This window comes from Rhyacophila brunnea, unplaced genomic scaffold (assembly GCF_057557595.1).
Source record: "Rhyacophila brunnea isolate RB1 unplaced genomic scaffold, BYU_Rbru_1.0 scaffold_17, whole genome shotgun sequence".
Taxonomy (NCBI): Eukaryota; Metazoa; Arthropoda; class Insecta; order Trichoptera; family Rhyacophilidae; genus Rhyacophila; species Rhyacophila brunnea.
In genome coordinates, this window is record NW_028232827.1 from 9,758,081 (window position 1) to 9,781,464 (window position 23,384).

Sequence of the window (23,384 nt, forward strand, 5' to 3'; positions counted from 1 at the left end):
GTTCACCTTTCAATTCCATTTCAATTTTCTTCTTCTTTTTTCTTTAATATACATCTGCCTAATCAACTGATAATGTTTATTATTCACTGTTCATTTAAACATAGATAATTTTATCAAAACATGCGGTTATTTTGAAATATATGATAGATGGATTTAAAAAATATATAATATAAATTTAGTAGTTCTACTTTAAAACTTTGGAATTCTAAAATACGAGTTTATCACATTTTATAACCTAAGAACGGACATGGTCTGTGGAAGGATCGCCTTATAAATCCGTTTATTATTGAATGAATGTGTGATGGACAAAAGAATGATTCTGATTCGCCACTTTCTCGAAGCTCCTTTGAAAGTCTTATGTGTAGAGAGAGACGTTTTGAAATTTTATTGTGTTCGATGTATAATAGTATAACTTCACTATCTTTCTGAATGCGGTCCGATGCGCATTTTTTGAAGGATTACTGTTTACCGTATACACGAAAAGTGCCTAAGGCAGTGGTAGACTGCTTGCATTTCGAAGCACCCGTGTTGTATAATCTGAACCATAGCGCGAAATTTGTATCAAATTATAAGGTAGATAGATAAACTTCTCAAATATCTATTACTTTCATCTTGTTGTAAACTCACATGACATTGCGGCTGTTCCATCACCAAAATGTCCATATTTTTGTTAAAAATATAATAGCCTAATTAACGATCGCATCGGCGTTATTAAATTTTGTATGAAACTCTAAAAACTGAAATTTATAGGATGATTTATTTTATTTATAGCATAGAAACACTTTGGACCCACGTTGGTCGCTAGTTATAGCATGTTTTAGTTATAAAATACTAACATTTAATGCTTCAACTCCTTCCAAAATAAGCACAAAATGTTTTATTTTCATTCAAACTCACATCGAAAAAATAAACCAAATAAATATTGAACCAGTCATAGTATTTGTTACCCACGGAATCAGAAGGGTACTCTGTCCACTAATCAAGCGGTCGCAAAGTTATACATGGCAAAATTAATATTCAATCATTTTCTCGTAAAATAAGCTCTTTCGGTTGTCGATCTCTACTAAAGAGCTTTCAAACTGCATTGAATTTGATAATCATTCGGCGTCGCGACGCTGATCCTCTCGCTTGAAAGACGCCGCGGCGGTCGCCTATTATATATCCCCACCTCACTTTACTCGCCGTGCTTGCTCAAAAGCTCGATAACCTTTTGTGGAGTTTTCTCGGGCTCTTTGAAGGCAGAATTTTTCTGGTGCAATTGTGTGCATCGTGAGGCTTACAGCTATTTTGGATGACTTTATTTTTAATAGGTTGCCGGCGAAACGTACATTATAATGAGATCGATAGTAGGTATAACTTTTATAAGTTTATACCGTAGGTGGCTTTCTGATTCAAAATATTTTTTTTGTGATTTCATTTACAGGAAGCGATTTATTTGTAAAAAACAGAAGTGAAGAAATCTTTGAATTATTCGTTGGATAAAAAATAAAGTTAATTAAAAATTCAAGTTCAAGAAAGTTACAACAAAAAATCTTGGAGTGATCCGTGACGTCAGTTCGTAATTAAAGTAATACCTACTTTGATTTAAAATGCAAAAGCCAATCGCCAATAGTAGCTCAATTTGGAAAGCGCTTCAGAGAGTATTTAAAGCCATTCGTTAAAATTTGCCGCAATTAAGTATGGCGCTTTTAGCACAGTAGTCTATGTGCGTGGGCGCGATATCCGAGAGATGCAGGTTCGATTCCTGCGGGGGGCGTCTTACTTATAAAAAAAGATTTTTTCTATTGGATTGGATTATCTCAGAAATGTTTTCAAAGTCCAATAATTAGAATGTTACATTTTAAAATCATGTGAATTATTAGTTAAATAAAAAAAATAAAGTTAATAATTAAAAACAGAAGTGTCCAAGAGGTTTAATTTTTTTTATTTACGCATTTCTTTTACATTTTTTAAGAGAAAAGGGATAGGATTTGATTTAAATTTGAGTCACATGCATTATTATATAATATTTTAAAGATTTAATGTGGTCTACGTTTTGGGTATGCTTAAGGTATCCAAGTGAATGCGGGAGATATTTCATATTACATACCAAAGGACACTTTTTTGAACCTTTAAACGAACATTATCAGCAAAATCTGCCAAAATCACCAGGACAACAATGAGGTCACCTCACACTGTACTGCACTGCATCGACACCTGCATGACTCAATGAACGTTTTTTATCATTTGCTACATCCCTACACATTTTCGACTCATGTCAAAATCACGTTTTTTGTTTTTAGCGGATGGAACTATGTACTTTCTATAAGAATATTATCTATTATCTATGGTTTGAAAGTTGGGTTCCGTTCAAAATATTATTGAATTTAGAGAGACTCAATTTTCCAGAGATCGTGTTCGTTCAAAATATTCTGCAAAATGACGAAACCATAATATACTAAATTTCTCGCCGTGATAGGATGACAGTATGCGACATGCATCATAATGTAATTGAAGCATTAGAGTATTAAGATTTTTATATTTTGTAAGTACATTATATTTTAAATTCACATTGTTATCTATTTTTATTGTGTATCATAATAGTTGAAAATCCGCTTCTAAATAATACTATTGTAATACAAGGGAAAGATAGATCAATCGCTCTTTGGTTGACTTCTATGAAATATTTCACACAAACCGAAGCAAACTGCTCATCTATTCTATACACAAGACTGCTTTCGGCCTTTACGGCAGCTAAATAGGGTAGGAAAGTATCGAAATATTAACACTTATAGTAAAAATTACAATAAGTTAGCCGTCTGAACTGTCAAAACTGTACAACTAATTTATTGTAATTGTTATAATAAGTGCTAATACTTGGATACTTTCCTACCCTAGATAGCGGCCGAAAGCAGTATTGTGTACATAATAGATGTGCACTGAGGTCGTTTATTTATTCGGTATTTGGGTCTCAGTTCTAGAATTATTTATCATAGAGTATTTATTTAAGAGGCGATCGCAGTTTCATTTTATTACTCGAATGCGCTGCCAGTCTTATGCGAACAGATAATCCATATTGGCACAACTAAGCCCTTTTAGTATGAGATTCGATATGCGACCGACCGTAAACCCCTTCAACTAGAAGAGTACATCTCTACTTTCTTGGCGCGCTGAATATTGCGCCGGCGACATTCGATAGAGCGTTTATTGTTTTCTCGTGTGACGTATTATTTTACGATATTTATTCGTTTTATGGGAGAGAGAAAATAAATTGAAACCTGCACCGCGTACAAGATGAGAATATAAAATGCATAATTTGAAAACATCTCATGCATATACACTCTAGAAAAAACCGGTGTGTGTACTTACTTATGTACGCGCGTTAGAAGTTATACTTAGTTCATTGGCGTAACAAAACAAAAACAAAACTTGTGATAACCTAGATTCTTCGACTAGCTCCTAATTATCTTGTTAAATTACACACTCAAAAAAGGGTCGATTATTGGAGCGCCGTTGGTTTATTTATATACACTTTAACTTATATTACTAAATTATATAATTATTTCTCTTTGTTTTTATTTTTAAAGTAACTACTGTCACTCTGACGTTTAATCGGTTGTTTACGTAATGAATTGCAAATGGCCGACAATAATATATTCGTTGCCTAGGCAACGGAACAATTCTACTATCAAACTTGCGTTTGTATACAGCTGACTGATTCGCAACCAACTTCATACTGTCGCGCACTTTCGGAACGGTGTGCGCGCGCAGCTCTCAATTTCACTCTTTACCAAACGCCCCAAAAGAAGTATAACTTAAAAATCATTTGTGGAAGAAAAAAATACGACACCCGACGGGACTTGAACTTACATCCGCTGAATTCGTGTCAGTATGTTTTTCCAATTAAACTACGAGCATCTTAGTTAATTACGACAATTTTAACTAGTCGTTGTTACATGAAATGTTTATCGAATTGCGTTATAATGTTGGCTATCGGTTTTTAGTATATTAAATTAAGGTAGGTACATATTAATTAATTTCTTATGCATGAGATGTTTTCAAATTATGTATATTAAGTAGGCATATAGAATCCTTAATTCTGAAATCTTGTGTCTTATTCGTTGAATAAAATAAATAGTTTATTAAAAATATAAAATGCAATAATGTTAAGTCGGTAATTCTGATTTTTTTGCATTTTTAGCTGCGTTTCGATTATTTCCATACTATCTTCACCGTGAAATGTTGTATCGCAAATATCTGGCCGTATATTAAAGACCGTCCAACCTCTTTGGGTCGTATATCACTCGTATAGTAGGTACTGAGATAAAATTCATTTCTAAATAAAACCCGGTTTCTGTTAGTTTAACTGTACAGGAAGCCAGCAGCAAACAAATTTTGAAAATAGCTGATATAGGTACTATATTATTTGTTAGGTTAGGTTTTCATTCTTGAATTCATGAATTTTGCCAAAATTAGTTTTGAAAATTTAATTAATGTTCATATTGAAACTAATAAAATGTCAGACCGTATAGTATCTCTTATTTATTTTAACTATATTAATAATAATTATATATAATTGTTCAAATTAATTAAATAATAAATATTTTAATTAAAAAATATTCAATAATAAATAATCTAATTAAAAAATAATTAATTAAGAAATTAATTAATTAATAAATAATCTAGTTAAAAATATTAATTAATAAATCAATTAATAAACTAATAATCTAATTTAAAAAAAAATTAGTCCATTTTTGCATTCAATTAGTATCTATAAAAATGAACTATTGTTTATCTGTCGTCCATCCATCCAATCAATATGGTTGCAGTGTTTATTTTAGCAAGAAAGCTCACGGCGAACATCTACATGTAACCCGTTAGTACCATTTTGGTAACTTATCATTTTGTTTAACTCGGTGTCTCAAAGGGAACTGATGTTAAAAACAAAACTTCTAGAAATAGCGCATTTGCAACAGTTCATCGTGAATCATGATACGGGTTAATTAAGTGGTCAGGTAGCTGCGGTGGATTGGTGAGGCGTGGGTACAGGGACACGCACCTTTGTCCGACTGCTGTCGACTGCGCGGTCTTACGCCGCGTTGTCACTTGTCGATTTTCACCGTTAAATTATGTTTAGAAAGCTATTTTTTGCTTGGCGAGTGGATAACCGCTGCCAAAACGTAGTTGTATACTACCTAATGATCGACTGCCAACGATCATATGACCTGTTAAAACTCGCTTGATTGACCAACTTATCGAGTAATGCGAATTTATGTGACAGCGAAGAACTACGAACGAAGTAGAGTAGAATAAGCTAGCAGATACCTTCATCTAGTAGTGAGTCAACCCCAGCTAATAACAATATTGTACAAAACTTTAATCAATTAAAATATACGCGATTTATACCGGCGCATAAGCTGCTAGAAGTTGTACCCAAAAGAAATGTAATGCAGCGCATCGGTGGGGTAACTTAGTGGATGCACACCAGTAAATCTGACGCAGTTTTACTCGACTCCAGTTAATATCTCGCGGCGGATAACTAGCTACCTATATATTTGCTGCGGAGCTTTTCCGTTAAACTATACGAGCTTTCAAAAGCGAACAAATTTACTTGCTATTACAACGCCTGATTGATAACGATATCCAGCGAACCGATCATACGCTACGATAATTATTATTGTAGATATACATTTTATTTATTTAGTGTTAATTCATTGTGGATGGGTATTGCGATTAACTCTATTAGAGCAGATACAATTTAATAAATCATATTACAATAAACATACATAACATATTGAAAAACACTCAGAAATAAGAAATAGAATAATCTGTAGTCTCTCGGATGCAGTGACGTCCCGTGGGGGTAGGCAGATTGAGCGTCGCTTGGGGGCGGCAGTTAATTGAAGGGCGGCAAATCGAGGAGAATCATTCAGTATAATATATAGAAATAGGTACCTACCTAAACTTAGTAATAACGGAAATATCTTTCCATTAAAAATTGAGCTCACTTGTTGGAAACAAAATGTATTAATTAACATAACAGGTATGATTTTTTTTTTGTCGGGTTCGCGATGTCTAGTTTACTTTCGTTGTCTTTGGACGTCACGTACATGATGACCAGCAATGACTCGTGCATATTTGCGAATTATAGGTAGGTACATACTGACCTAATCAATGTATCCAAATATTATTGAAAGTTGTCAGGTGTATATTTAAATGTATCTGAAAACATGGACACGCAATATTGTCTGTTGAAGTAGAGATGGCATTTAAATTAGATTTATTGGTATATATTTTGTTAGTAATGTATCCATACAACACATTTCTTAGATATCGTAGTCATGAAAGGATGATAAAAAATACTATATTATAAAAATGTGGCGGCATTTAGGCGCTGCTTAGGGATGGCATTTTGTCTAGGGACGTCACTGCTCGGATGCTATACAAAGCTATGGATTAAAGTATTAGCCTTGCAGATATTATCTTACACTTTATAATTTAATTCGGCAACCATACTTGTATATGCAATAAAAGTATGGGTCACCATTTAATGAAAACTGTATCATGTGCATATTTTTTAGCCTTTAATAGATAATAATTAAAAATACATAATCTTGAAAAACCACTAAAATATTCGAAAGAAATCCTAGTTAGACCGAATGGGATTTGAACTTACTTTTTTTACGTTTCGAGTTATCATTTTTTGCATTTAACAATGACTCCGCGTATGCGAATTAATTCTAACATGTAACATTAAGGTAACGATACTACCAACATGAATAATTATAGATTACGTCAAGTGTTGACCAAATTTATTTATATCACTTTTTAAATTGTTCTTTTTTAATCAATACTATATACACACAAGATTAAAAAATGCTCAACAATAAGAATATGTATGTATGAAACACGTGAGTCTAATTTTACTGTCTATTTTTTTTCTAGGATTTGCGCAAGATTTTGAGGTTTTTTCAAAACAATTACAAAGTGGAATCTTTCTTAACAAGTTAATGTATTATCATATAACTCTGATGTATTTCTGCCACATAACCTGGTAAAAGAAATTTTATTAAAGTTATAAGAAAACCACTTTATTAACTAAATGATTCTAATAAAAGAAACCAATTTAATTATACTGAAATATCAGTTCTTCGTGATATACTCAAAGTACGTGCAGATATATATGTTATAATAATCCCGTGGCTTTTGCGACCATTCTCTAATGGAAAACGTCAGATATAAGAAGATAGATAGGTTTATTTTTCAGATAGTGATTTAAAACGTAGCCTGCGAGCTTTTGCGAAGTGTATTATCAGTAATTTGTCGGATACTTACTATCGCAGAGCTTTCTTTCTCAGTTGGAAACGCGCCCCGCGCCGTGTGAGTGTTTTTACGCCTCGGAAGCTTTTGTGTTATCTAACTAAGAAACTCTTTGCCTGTTAAGAGAGGCGTGTATAATTTATACAAGTAGCGAAAGCTCTTTATGCATGCTATATGAGTTGAATACTATTATAATAGAGTTTTGTTTCTAGACATAAACGAATACTATTTATTATTTTTTTGGGTTAAATCTTGACATTTAATCATTTTCGCGATCCGGATTTTGCATTTTGGTATCGTCGTGCACTATGTAGATTCGCTTAAGATAGACATACAACTTGTTTTACTTATTAATGCTACAACGTAGTACTGAAATAATCACGGAAATACCTAGACTTTTAGAAAAACATTTAATATGCACTTTATCGGAAATCGGACCGGGATTTCATAAAAACACATTAATATATTGTGACCTCATCGGGAATCGAAGTGTCTAGATGAAAAAACTACGCCTTACGCACTCAACTACGAAGTCTGGATTATGATAAGTGTTTATTTCATTAACAAATAAAAATTTTATCCTATAATTATCAAAATTCAAATATCAAATTAAAATTATACAAAGAATTTATTCTTCGATATATTATGGTGGTATATTTGTAAATATACCGGATGTGAAAAAAGTATTATTGGCAAATTATTTACCCCTCTGCTAGGCTGTTTTTTGTCTTCTGTAATAAAGTATCTGCAAGACATCTACCTCCTTACATCATTAGATAAAGTTAGTTTGCCATCGTTGGCAGTCACATCCACACAGAAAAATCACGTTTCTCAGAATTAATAGCTCGTATTTTTCCAGTAATTTCTCCGTATCAACCCCAATTAGATAAATTGATTCATCTTTAGTGCACGAAGAAGAAGACGTTATTACGTCTCTCAGATAAGGACTTAATGACTCCTACAACAAACTTTTCAGCTTAAACGAGCTTATAGATAAAGTAATTTAAAACTTTTTAATTTACGGCAATAACGTTACTCGATCAAATTACCCTAAAGGCTATTTTATTGTTTGGAAGCATATATATATTATAACGTGTATAAACAGCTTTACGAAAGCTGGGAATTGAATGTTTTGCTACTGCCATCTTGACGCCGGTAAATATTAATGAAATGTCTGAGAAAATACACGTACTGAACATACATAATTTTGAAAACACTTATTTTTCTATAATCAATAGAAAAAATCTTTTTAGAAAAAGTAAGACAACCCGCATGAATCGAACCTGCATCTCTCCAGGTATCGCGCGCCGCGCATAGACCACTTTGCTAAAGCTGTCATACTATTTTTTTTTAAGTTTTTTTCTATTGGTTTATAGTACATTTTTTCAAAAGTGTTTTCAAAATTATATATGTCAGATATATCACATTGTAGAGTGCCCTCTTTAGATGTGTTATATTAGTATTACGTAAGATATAAGATTTCCTCCATATATAGATTTTATGTTTTCTCATAAAGTGAAGTCAATGAAACTGATCGTTTTCATAGGAATTGGATAATATAAACTCGGATGGTGGTTTATGTATTTGATTATATGATTTGCATAATAAAATTTATGCTTCCTACCAAATCACTTGTTTAATATATGCAGGTTTAGCTTGGTTAAGTTAGTTTTAATGTTATAAATACTGTTAAGACTTGATCAATACTTGTATTTTTTTAATTGATTTTTTTCATATTAATTGGTCCTCAATTATCAAGAATCTGTCATTTCCTCACATTTTTAAGCTCTTTATGTGTATCTTTTTTACGTATGTTCATAATTTTATGGTTAGAGTTAATATTGAGAAATATTATGTATGTATATTTAAAAATCCACGAATATACACCAATAAATATTAAAAAATAATGAAAAAATTTATAAAATAGTGTGTCATAATACCTATATAACATTTAATTAAACTCATTTTTGTCATCTTTCAAAGATTTTTAAATAAGATATTATATATTTACAAATGGCCTTACATGATTTTTTGAAACTTGACTTTTAATTTACTGGCAGTTTTTGTTATTTATGATTTATTGTCTCTGAATGTCGCTATTTTCGCTGGCCATAATAGCTTCGTTAACTTCGACGATCTCCCGTCCTTCACCTGGTCATTCCAGGTAGTCATAATTCTTTCACATATAATGGCATCTCTTCTTCGTTGACCACGTCCGATCTAATATGAAAATATGGGCCTCCACTGAGTGGAGGTTTGTATTAACAGATTTAGTTTTTACGAGAAATGAACGTTAGTCACTTGCTCAGCCTATTAGGTCCATTCTCTGACTCATACACAAATTGAAAAACAATATGTGAACTTGCCAGACCTAGGATTCGAACCTAAGACCCACGACGCTATAGGCCGATGCTTAAGCCGGGTCACCGTGTCATCTCTAGATTGTCTGTTATTACGTGCAAAAAGTCCAAAAAAACCGAGTATCTGCCTTACGCATAACATTGAGAGCCTGTTATGGTGTGTAACTTCTTCAGGATAGGAGTGTTTGTGCATGTGGATATCCATGTACCTACATCGGGAAATCTCAATTCAATTATATATTCAATTATGTATGAGGCACCAAGGCAAAGCGGCCTTTTATCCTCGTCATCTGTAGTATTCGCGTTTGTATACCTATTAACGAAGAACGCATGGCTCTTCGTCGTGGGTTTGAAGAAAAAGAGCTGGGAAAAATAGAATGGTTTCTCATTCGAATTGACTGAGTCAGCACTGCGGAAAAATTTATTTTTTATATCTATGTAGATGTGGTGTCTACCAAATGGCCTCTTTTTTGTCTCCTACTGTAGGAAAAAAATATAAACTAAGAAGACTTTAAAAGCAGTATTGCTCGTGGTCTCGAAAATTCGATGGGGATGGCCAGATCGCAATTGTTTAGATCTTCGATCGACTGGTTTGAAAAGTCTGCTATCATGGAGCTGTAGAATGTTTTAGAAAGTTTCAAGACGTGGTCGTAAATGATTTCTACGTTCAAGTCTCTATGAAGAGTGGTATTGCGTACAAACCATGGGGCATCTGTGATTGTTCTAAGAGGTTTGTTTTGTATAGTCTGTAGCGTTTTAAAATGTTTTGTAGGATTAGCATAGCCCCAAACGGGGGCAGCATATTATGTCATAATGGGGTGGGTGATCGCAGTATAGAGAAGAAGTTTGCTTCTAAGGGCGAGCTGCGAAATCTTTCTCCAGCACCACATTTTAAAAGGATCGAACGGTTTTTTGTCCATACCGTAAAGACATATGGAAAATATTGCGTAGAATTGTACTATATACTATACCTACTAGCTTAATGGCTTCCGGTTTACTTGATTACATCGTAAATGATTTTATGACCGTTTAATGTTAAGTTTATATAAAAAAAAATGTATATATATTACGATGAAATACTCTAGTGTGTAATTTATTGTATAAATAATTTGTTATTAATTTCTCTGTGTAACTTACATTAATTGCGTGAAATATTAAATTTAAATTGCGGAGAAATTAAATTACTTTAAAAACAAAGTGTATGTATTTGTTGGAGTTGGTAATATTCGCCGTAAGTCCCTTGGCGATGGTTTAACAGCTTGCTTTTCATATTATTCCCTTTAGTGCTGCAGCGAGAAATAAACAACGCATTCTTCCCATAAACATTTTATGGTGATCACCTTGATAAAAACGAACTTCAGTTGCTTCCTCGAAGCGGATGAATGTTAATCGGGACACGTAGTTTGTTTCATTCATTATTTTGTAATTTTTCTTAAGAAACAGCAATAATTTTTAAGAACAATAAAATCTCCCCTTCGGACAAAATAATCTAGCACTTCATTGCTTATTTTAATACGGGCTGAAAGTATTTGTGTTCTTCTTTCATCTTCTTGTTATACACGGTTTATGTTTTTCAATGTTTTTTCGCTATCGTCCCACCCACAAAATTTATTGAATCTATTTATTCCTTGTGTGACCTCTAAAAAAATGACAGCGATGTCTATTCGTGTCCACATATTACATATAATATGTATTATATAAATAAATAGTTAATTAAAAAATATTAACGAGTTCAAGTAAGTCACTGTTACTGCAGTTCACTTGTCCGTTCCAGTTTTTGTCAGTTTTCTTTTGAAATATCGGTGTATTTAGATGATCAGTTCAATTATCCGTTCAGTCTCAGTTGACAGTTCAATTGGGAAACGGCGATGTGTATTTACGTATTTTTTATCCACAAAAAATAATGGTTTATAAAAACATTCTAAATATAATTGTTGGTATAATGCAGTACCCATATTTGAAAAAAATACTAATATTTCAATCGAAATTAAAGAAGTAGTATGAAAGATACGACAACTCACCGCGTTGCCGTATCGAATAAACAGTACGGTTACTATTAAATTAACCTAAAAGCTCTGGTTAATTTTGCTAAATAGGTACACGAATTAATTAGGTAGGTCCCTACTTTCTCAATTACAAAAAACGATATTTCCATATTTCGTAATTTGATTTTTTTTTGTATTCATACATCATAGGAAGCTTCTCTTTTATTGACGATATGTGGTGATCACTTTTTTTTCCATTAGTAATAAATAGTCCTGATAAATCTCAGTAAACTGTGGTATTAAGTCATTCACACGTCAGTTTAACTGGCAACTCTAAAAACTAATACGATAACTGATAGAAAACCCATCCTGCCACGTTTCCGTTTCAGTTTTGCGATTACACAACAGTATAACTGAGCTTGACTGAAACAGAGACTGAAAGGACTAAATCGTTCGTTTTAAAGCACTCTTATCTTATTGTTATCGTGATCTGTAAATGACTAAAATAAAATTAACAAAAAACTTTGTTTTAAAATCACACGAATGATCCTATAAATGTATGACTTTTATTTAAATATTGTCTTTCTTTTGTTACAGGCTATGGTCAGTGGGTTCATGGGATTCAAAGACATTCGATGAACGCTACAGGAAGAAATGAAGATATTTCGCCGTCACGGAACCGATAGGAGAATAAGTAACATATGGAAAGAACAAACAAGATCAATTAGCTATTTAGTTATATGCTTATTTTTGGTTCTCCTGAAAGTTTTGTTAGGTACCGTATACATTTGATGGTCCGATGAGAAAGGAACCAACCCACACAATAAGTGAGCTGAGATACTTATAATATTGTATTCTTATGGTTTAATATTTATGTTGTTAAGCCAAACGGGCCTAGGAAATATTTTGGCGATAACTTTGCTAGTTGTGGGGTTATATTGTTTAGAATTTTAGAGTTCCAGAATTACGTTTGTATGAGTTATTTCGAGACAAAGTAGGTTGGTTAGTGAAAAAAATATGACGAATCTATTGAAATTATTATTTAATTTCGCTATCTTGTAAAGATGCCAATTGTCACTTTGTCTAATTGGCTCGATTTGATTAGTTAAATTGTGAGTTGTTGAGTGGTTTGTGGGATTTATAATGGTAATGCAACTGCATAATTACATGCAGCGCTGGTAACTAAAGGCTACGGACTGCATTTCTCAGCATGTTTGTATGGAACATTCGCACACCCTACCGCATCTCGTCGCTTCTGTGGCGGCTCTGAGGACCTTTACGCATGCATTATTCATGCTCATACGGTCAGCGCTTTGATTCAAGTAATATGCACCAGGTCTGCTGGAGGAGGTATGCTCAAATACAAGTCGGCCGTGGCCTGTATTGAAGCTTTTTTTATTAAAGTCAATTAAACTATGAACTTGTGGGTTGGTTAAATGTTTTTTCCCCTTACATTACATACTGAGTTTAATTTTGAATTTCTAAAATCAATACATGTTTCAAGAATGTTTTATGAAAAAAATGTCGATTAACTACAGTTTTAAGAAAAAATGTATTACTACTGAAATGGACATATTAGTATGAGACATATATTAATTAAGGCGCTATGTACCAAAAAAAAAACTGACATTTTTATAGAAAAATGTTCTACATACCAACGCCAATAACGTCAACTATGGTCTAAGTGCCTCAAGCAACTCAAAAAAATACAGCAAAATATTCAAATCTTGCGACGTTGTAAGTCGGTTAGCGTATTTTATTTATAATGGTGTAAATACCACTGCGCTGGTCAACGGCATTCAATATAAAATAGCTGACGATGGTGTGTTGACATTCGCGAGTTCTTAATTCCTAAAATTATGAAAACTGCCGAGATTGCTTCACACTGTTAAACCACGTTTTTCAAAGGGTTTGCTTCATGCAATTTTACTGCAATGACTCAGTATTTTGTAACCACGGGCAATATTATTTTTTGTTACTTAGAGCCTTAATTAATACACGTAATCAGTTATCTTCTCAAATAGTCTATGTTGGGCGTACTGTGTTTTAAAAGCATACATAATGTTTAATTCAGACGATAATTTTCTGTTCCGGTAAAAACTGGATAATATACAATATCAGTGCACTCGCCTATCTACTCTTATCTTTTTCCATAAAGAAATTACAATCGAAGTTCGGGACAAAAAGATGCGATGAGTCGTTCCATATTATTACAGTCGGAGACATTCTGGTGAATTGCCAAATAAACATAACTTAAACAAAAGATTAACTGTCAAAATAACTGCCGCATTTCTCCTGCTGTACGGATGATTATTTTATTTATGTAATATAAAGCGAACCATAAAAGCAGCTGCGAAACGGACGGTGTGCTCCCCAGGCGAAGAATCGGACCCCGTGACGCTCGGCTGGATCCGTTAGGGCGGCGAACCTTCTTTGCCCGCCGTCACCATGAATCTCGTGGACGCGTCATGGTAGGCTGCCGGCCCTGGTATCGGAAAGCCTATATCTGGTGCGAGAGTGTTTCAAGTGAAATAAATCGGTTTCATTTAAATTTTTTTGGACTATATCTTTCGACTTAATAATGACGCATAAGTGATGTATTAGTTTTGAGTAAATCGATGTTGATGATTGAATTTAAATATTGATGATTCACGATAATTATCGATCAAGTCCATCAAAATGGATCCTGAGATATTTGGATCTTAAGTTTAAACTCCTTTTGTAAAATTCAGCAATGTTTTCACTGTATATACTATACTAACCATATTTTGATAGTACATAGATCAATTTAAATAAATAGTCGAAACATAAATTATATCTAGGCTTTATTAATATTAGCAAATTAATGTTAGCAAATACCTCTGTATACTGCTGAAGGAACTGTCAAAATGGACATGATTCACATTCAATTTGATGTCTTATCAATACTAGTATTGCCATTTATGCGGAAAATTGTAGAGCTACGATTATGAAATTAACACACAATATAGAAATCTATTTTATCTTGCCACTGAAATAAAAAATCGAATTTTATGAAAGTTAGATTTAATCCATAATTATTGTGAGACAATCAATTCTCGATACCAAAATTTTAAGTCAAGTGATAAAATATGATGATGCCTACTGAAGAAATACCAAAACCACATTCATTATTTGTAAAGAAAATCTCATTCTTGTCTTGACGGGCTGATGAAAATGTTCATAAAGTTTCTCACTTAACCACGTTATAATAACTCTGGACTAGAGGCTTGCTTCTATTTGATTTAAAAATTCAGCTATTTATATTACCAACTAGAATAATCTAACAATCATTGGTCACAACAAGGAAACTAATAATTATGTATAATATTATATTCAATTAGTTTAGAGATTAAAATATTTTCTCTAAAATAACAAAGTATTAATATTTTTTTACTTAATTAATTTAAATATTTTTTCTAATTTTATAAAATATTCCATCAGAAATTGACAATTATTATTAAATCAAATAAAATGATATGTTTAAAAACGATTCTTTAAAGCAAATTATTTTATTTATTGAACTGATATGTTTTTGTTGAAACTTCAATTTTTGAGTTATTTTTGTAGACAGCTATTTTATGTGGTAAACAATGAATTTAAAAAATGCCATCTTTTACAATGAAGTATTGAGTGACTTTTAATTAACACGTTATTAATGTGTTATATATGATATTGTTATTTATGATCATATATGAGTATTAATTGAAATGTGTATAAACTGCATCTGATAATATAAGTTGTTTGAAAAAAATGTGGGTTATATTATTGATATGACCGTACCATTTTAGTAAACATTCATTGACACGTCAAAAATTTGAAACCCGTTTACAAAAGAGACAGAGTTTCCCGTTATGGAAAAAAAACTATTTTTCGAACATGTCAGCCGCAGGAAACCCGAAAATTTTCGCCAAATTGAAACACCCTCGTACATATTTATAGCGCGGTGCGTATACACTTAGGGGTTCTGTGAGCAGGGGTCGGCAGGTCACTACTTTCGGGTCCCACTCGTAACGCCCCGGTCACGGTCCATTATTTTCTGTTTCAATCTCACGGGAGGCCGTTTCACATACGTGATGCGTGGAATGATCTACCGTGATGCCTCCCCTGCCGGATAGACCAGTGAAGTCCGCAATCGTAATGATTATCAAGTCTATCCCCACAATTAATTCCGATAAGTGGGTGGTTCACAATAATTATGGATCAAGTCCATCAAAATGGATCCAGAGACATTTGCACCTGAAGTTAAAGAAGACATTGAAGAAATTCTATTAAACCTTGCGAAAACCAAACCATAATCGATAATAGTCAAAAAATACTCATATTATCATAAATCAAAACATAACTTTGGATATTTTATAGATAGAATAATATTTTTTATTTATTATATTTTGGTTCAGGCAGGGCTTAATGAATTTAAAAAAAAAATAACCAACAATATGTGTAATATGCATTCTCAATCCAACGAAAACAAATCAGTAGGAATGAAAAAGTGTGCATAATTTTGTCGTGTCGGCGAAAGTATACCAAAACTGATATGGTTTGGTTAAGCAGGGTTTAATTAATTTTTAAAAACTACCCAATACCATCTGTAAATTGTAGTCTTAGTTCAATAAAAACAAATATGTATGACTAACAAAGTTTAATGTGCACTATATATGGTGGATGTTAACAGCCTACTTCCACCCTTCGCTACTGACTGATAGATGGATTGAATAAAAAACATATTTCATAATAAACCTGTTAATATAACCAAAACTCTAAAGTGGGACACCACCTTGAATTTGACCTATAATTTTATTGTAATATATTTTTCCTGTTTTTTTTATATTCTTCATAAAATCAAGTCATAAAAGAAATACCTACCCCAGGGCGTAACTTCTTTAAAATGTTTTAGGAAAACAAATGAAAATTATAAACCTTTGAAACAAAGGAATCCTAACATCTAACTATTTTCACAATTATTAAACTTCAAAAAGAAAGGATTTTTTTTAGAAAACCTTATTACTTAAAAGTTTTTCTCTCCGCGTAATTTTTTAATATATACATATATATTTTGCGGACTTCACTGGTGTGTATGTACAGCCCTCGGAGGCTCTAAACCAATATGTCATGGCGTATTATCATCCCTAACGCAAATATCAGGGATACCTTCCAGTACGTGAATCTGTCAAGAAATCCGATTGTATACTCTAAATTAATCTATCAAGGTACGCGTATAGAATGACATAACGAGATAATTATGACTTAGAGGAAAATAGAAAATGACAACTTGCCATATTGTATTGCAGCTTGCAAACTCAATAAAGACATCATGGCATATTGTTAACCAATATTAGTTTTATAAGTTACGTGAATTAAATTTTATCACATCTGTTTTTTTCGACTTTCACGACTATTTGCAAAAGTGTTATAATAAAAGTATATAAATCAATCGACTTCTAAGCGGGTTTTCATAATTTTATTCACTATTTATTTTCTTTTAAGTATTACTATTTTAAAAATGGAACTCTAAATGAAAAGTAACCGTCTTGGGTGATGTTTATATTCATGTTAATGATATAGTTTTTTGGAAGATACTGAAATGCAAACCTTATATTTTCAATAAGAATCATTGAATGGTTTTGTACATACTTTTAGATATAAAAAATAGTGAATTAACTCCACACAATGGTTAGTTCATTAATATAAAATTACGAGTCCTGGTTTAGTAATGTTTGTTGATTAAAAAAATGGCAATGTTTATGATGGAAAAATAAGTTACGTGGATATTATTCCTTATAACATATTTGATTGGGCATCGATTGGCTTCAATAGATATTTAATGTAAATTTCGTGGCTATAAACTATCTTGCCGTTTAGGATCAAGTAATAATTTTACTTTGATAGTAAAAGAGCTATTCTTGGCGAAGCGATAAAAAACGTATTTCTAGCAAAGTGGATAATAATTGCGAAAAAAAGACATTTGGAATGAAAGAATCTTAACGAAGTAGTCATCAGGGTGCGCCCGACGTCGAATAAACGGCGCCCACTGCATATATAACAATCGTTACCTTAGCTTTTTTCTATCGAAAGCTTTCTAATAGCGACTACGCAGAGATTAAGGATTTTAATAGATAGTATAGAATCTGACAAAAAATACATTACTAGGATATACGGCTGACTTAATGTAAAGAATGGGCTTGAATTTTAAGTCGCTAACTATATAAATATGTAAATTATTTACTAGTTCGGTTAGAGTATTAAACTAATCGAATGCTGTACGATAAAAGAGTTATTTGGTCATAGTAATATGTTGTGATTTAATCATTTAATATATTATTATTATTTTGTACATATAAATGGTTAAGTGTTTTATTCTCTTGTTTTAATTTTGTTTAATAAATTATTGTAAAATGCGGCTTTTATTTTAAAGCCGCTCCGTCGAAAATACGGATTGCCGTGATGATAGTCAAAATTCTTCGATGAAAGTTATGTAAGTTGAAGAAGAAGAAAAAAAATAGTCGATATCGAAATATTATAAAAAAAATCCTCGTTTTAAATGCGAAGGCTTGAGGTGAATAGTATCCGTAATTATTTAATTTCATCCCTTAGATAGAATATTTAGATAGGAATGGAGGCGATCGTATTTGGTGTACTGCTGAGGTACTACATTGTCGATACTTTAAGTGATGGTGTCGGCCTACACTTAGAGCCGTGTTCGGAAAAAAGTGAGATTTAAAAATAGTAAAATACGTTATAAGTCTTTCAAAAAAAAATATTTAAAAAAACAAAATAAGTTACTCGGTACTTCTGTAGGTTGCTAGTTGATTTTTCTTCTTACATTCGTAAAGATAAGGATGCTATCTAAAAAAAAAAGTAAATAATAATTATATTAATAATATACTGTCATTGAAAATGCCTCAACCTTTTTCAAACTTATTAATTATTATTCCTTAAATATATTTAAAAAAAATATTATAACGACGATAGTATTTTTGCATACTAATTGAAATCTTTTTTCTCTTGCGCGCACGCTCCGGTGCGCACGCGATATTTTCAAAATAAATAACAAAAAAAAAAAACACTAATCTTTCGAAAAGTCCTTTTTAATATGAAATGTAGGAATAGAAAACAAATATAAACACTTATTAATTAGCTTCGAATTTCTCTTAAGGTATAAGAACTGTTTATCTTATATTATATAATAATAAATTATATTATACACAAATTTATTCTTATCAAATTAAGATCGCTAGTAAACGCAACACCAAGATTTATAAACGAAACTATAATTCGCATATTGTAGGAGTAAATTAATTTATTATAACGTATAATTAATATTATAAAAAAAAATATTTTAAGATTAAGAAGAGTACCTTGATTAATATATATTACATATACAGTTAATAGCTTTAACATAAAAATAGTGAAACTATTTTCTATCACATATATTTTGAATTAAAAGAAAATAAATTGACTATATATATTATGTATATCATTGCTCCGTCATACGGACATCTATTGCCTAGCTATTGCCTGGCTATTGTAAATATGTGAACTCTTTAAATTAATAATATTATTTATTTATTTATTTAGTAGATACATAATTAATTATTTTGTTTTGTTTCAACTAGTCGGTTCATGAACGACTTCTCGTAATATGTGTAAAAAGGACGATTTCATTAAATGTATGTGGCATATAATTTGACCTATCATTGTTTTGTTTAGATTTGATATCCGGCGCATTCGTAAATTCTTTTTATTCTTTTTGATTCATTGCAATGAAATTACTCTTTTAATAATTATTTTATGCCTTCACAAATAAAATATACCTTCCGAATTATTTACTTATACGTTGCCATTAGATTGTGGTTTTTTTTTTGTTGACATTACGCATTTCTATTAGTGACTATTGTCACATTGTTTAAAATTTGTCATCAAACGGTTATTCAGAATATTGCTGACTTACCAAAATGCATATAAAGGTACTGAGTACTATAAATAAAGCACTTCATATTTTATGGACAATACAATTTGAATAAAATGGTAAAGATTTTTTTAAATCCCTAAAAAGATTACTTTAATTTCCTTGAGTCTTTATTCATATCCCTTTCGGGCTACATTTTGCAATTTACACTACCTACACAGTGTAGTCGGGTTTTGGAAAACTGTGATTATCACATAATTTTCTCAACGATATACGTGAATGTTTACTCGATTTGAATAATATTCCGTTGTTAAATGCAGACTGCGGTATATGTAGGCTAAAATTTACTATACGATTCAATGAATGGTTTTTTATCATTCAAATACAGATACTTATAATGAAAAATACCATTTAACAAGTATCGATTTAAGTATTGATTTAATACAGTGTTTTCTAACCGCGTAGGTACTGCGAACATTTAGGGTTCCGCGAGAATTCACAAAAACTACAACATGAAACCAATTTAAAAGGTTTAAAATTACATATTTATGAACAATGAAGAATTATAAAGTCTAAAGTAAACATGGAAGAATTGGTTATAATAAAAGTCATCCCTTACCACAACGATAACAGCACGTCATGATTTATTGGTATTAACTAAGGTGGCGATTTTATTCTATTTAAAGCACTATAATGTCTATTGTGTATTTTTTCTATTCTTCTTATTCTTTCTCGGCACTACATCCCGGGGCGGGATTTGGCCTCCTCTACAATTGTCCTCCACACGCTCTTTTCCCTGGCTGATCTTCTCCAGTCTCCAGCCCTCCCCATCTTTCTCCAGTCCTCTTCGATACAGTCAGCCCACCTCTTCTTTGGTCTGCCCCTAGACCGTTTCTACTGTGGGATCCACTTGGTCATGATTTTTGGCGTCCTGTGCTCAGGCATTCTCTCAACGTGTCCAGCCCACCTTAGTCTTTGGGATCGACAGAATTTCACCACCGTTTCATGTTTTATTAACTCTTCTAACTCGTGGTTCATTTTTATCCTGTAACTTCCATTTTCCAATGTGGGCCCGAAAATTCTCCTGAGGATCTTTCTTTCTAATATGGCCAGTTTATGTTCATCCCTTTGAATGAGGCACCATGTCTCACAGCCATAGGTAGCTACTGGTCGAATAACTGTTTTGTAGATAAGCAGTTTGCTATTCTTCCTTAGGATTTTCGAACTCAGTAGACCCTTACAGGCGTAGAAGCACTTATTAGCAGCTATGAGTCGTATGTTCACCTCTCCTGTTATTTTATTGAGTGTGTTTAGGTTAGAGCCCAGGTACGTGAAGCTCTGAACCTCTTCCTATACCTGCTGCTCCACACAGATATTTCGAGGTGGACCCTGCTCTCGCGTGGATACCATGTATTTTGTTTTGCAAGCATTTATTTCTAATCCAAGCTTTTCCGCTTCTTTTTTCAATGTTGTGGCATGGTCGATCAGTCTTTGTTTGGATCGGCTAGTTATGACTATGTCGTCAGCATAGGCGCACATCTGGGATGAGTTAACACAACCCCTTATGTCAACCTTACGGGGTATTTTTTCTATACAGACCTTAATTTGGCCAGGTAGAAGTTTCTCAAGATTCGAGAACATGTCTCAAGAGTTCCCCAAAAACAAAAAAAAGGTTGGGAATTACTCATTTACTGTAATGTTTCACATGGAAAATTGATTGAAATTCAGTTTTTTGATACAATGACACTTTAGCGGAAATAAAATTGAACAAATTTATTTTATACGATGTTCGCAATACATTTTATCCTGGATATAACCAAAAGTTCTACAAATTGAATGTTTCTGTCACTCAGGTACTTTGTATCCTCTTTTGATTCGGATTTAAAGAATTGGTCTTTTGGGATTATCACTCGTAGAGCCGGACTGTTTCAAATGAGATTCTTTTTAAGTTGATTGCAAATTGAAATGAATAAGAGGATAAAATGCAATGCTTTCATTCATCTATGTATGTAAAGGAATTTAGCAAAATTCAATTACTTTCTATTTAGAATTTTAAAAAAAGTTCGACATTCTTTAGAATTTAATTAAAAATTCAACTCAAAATTTAAATGTCACTAATTTGCATTTCAAATCAGTTATTTATTTATTTATTTAACGTGCATAATTTATAATATTACTTTATGATTTATATATTATTTTATAATATCTTAGAATGAAACATATCCTTTAATGAAATCGTCAAACCAAAATCAGTCGTAAAGATAATAAACAAATTACAAAAGTCATTTGAAAAGTATTAATCTTGATTTTTATGAGAAGTTTCCAAGTAGGTGGTAATTTTGGTTACTCTTGGATTATTATTTAGAGTTATCCTATATAATAAATATTTTTATAATTCCAAGTAAAATGATACTTAGAAAAAAAAAACACGCTGCCCTTTTAACACGTAGTTGAAATTAGCATATTATATAATATAATAATAAGATTAGGTTATAAAGAAAATCGAGTGAAATGAATATAATATAAAAGGAAAATGATATGAAAAAGAGCAGTTTGAAAAAAAAAACGTTATTCGAATCATATTATTTTGGAGTGACTTCGAACGGTGAATAATTTCGGATGGTAAAAAAATAAAATTGTGATACTGTAAAAATAATTCATACAATCAAAAACCCTACTTAAATATAACATAATATTAATCCCATTCACGCCAAACGGCAAAAAATCCTTAAAACGATACGCCGGCGGAAAATAATTTATATATAACCTAAATAATATAGTATAGTAAACGTGAAATTTGACAAAACTTTGAAAGTCTTCATATTATAATATCGAAAAACGGTTTAGTATAATATTATTATTCTATCACTATATACCTCATTTTTAATAGAAACTGTTTATATTGTGGTGATATTTTCGAGGTTAGTTAGTACCTATCTATAACGGTATTGATTTTACAGATGAGTTTTTTATTCAAACACTGTTTACCGTAACTTTAAACAATCATGTAGGTATTATTTAAATGAAATTAATTTAATTTATCTGTTTACTATGTACATTGGTTAATATCTGTTCAATTCGTAGGCAATGCAGACAGCGATGTGTCACTGTTTAACTTTGGAAAATTTTTGTTTGAAATATGGCGGGATTTTGTATCATTGTGTTTCTGTTTTTGTGTCATTGTCAAACTGCCGTATATGTCATTTGAATGAATATATTTTAAATAATTTCTTATCAATTCACCTACTTGTATACTATAATTTGGACTGCGTGTCAATATCAATAGAAGGTTAACCAATAAAATACATCAGTATAATGTATGGGTAGTGAAAACTTGTGCATTTGCTTTGAAAGATTCATATAACACTTATTTCAAATTGTAGATTGTAATCACAGAAAAAAGTGTTTGGTGGGATTAAAATATAAAAGTTGCAAGTCTATTATTAATATTGAATTAATTATATTTTAATATAAAAGTCTATGTTTCTTGTAGTAAATGTTAAGAAATAACTGCTGTTTAAAATAATTAAAGTCTGCTTTAGTTATGGTAGTTAAAAAAACTCTCAATCATTGTGATAGCTTTAAAATTTTAACTGGTAACATTTGTCGATAACTTACGGCCTGTCACATTATACGGTCAATACGAGCCGCAAAATGCAGTTCTACCTCGGTGAATTGTGATGAATCACAATTCTGCAGCTGTATTGACTGTACTATGTGGTCGACATATCTGCAGATTGCATGCAGCTCTTCGCAAAAAATAAATAGTTTGTACCAATACTATGAAGACTTTCCATGTTTTGAAGATTTCAA

General features: G+C 31.9%; 1 protein-coding gene across 1 annotated transcript in view; it reads left to right on the plus strand.

Moving 5' to 3' along the window:
* The window catches only part of Camta (Calmodulin-binding transcription activator), a 604,660-nt gene extending 592,244 nt beyond the window's left edge, over window positions 1-12,416 (plus strand). Inside the window, exon 24 of the mRNA XM_085944160.1 lies at window positions 12,242-12,416. Within this exon, the coding sequence (XP_085800286.1) occupies window positions 12,242-12,302 (61 nt within the window). The 3' untranslated portion in view covers window positions 12,303-12,416. The remainder of the gene's footprint in view (window positions 1-12,241) is intronic.
* Window positions 12,417-23,384: the final 10,968 nt, after the last annotated feature.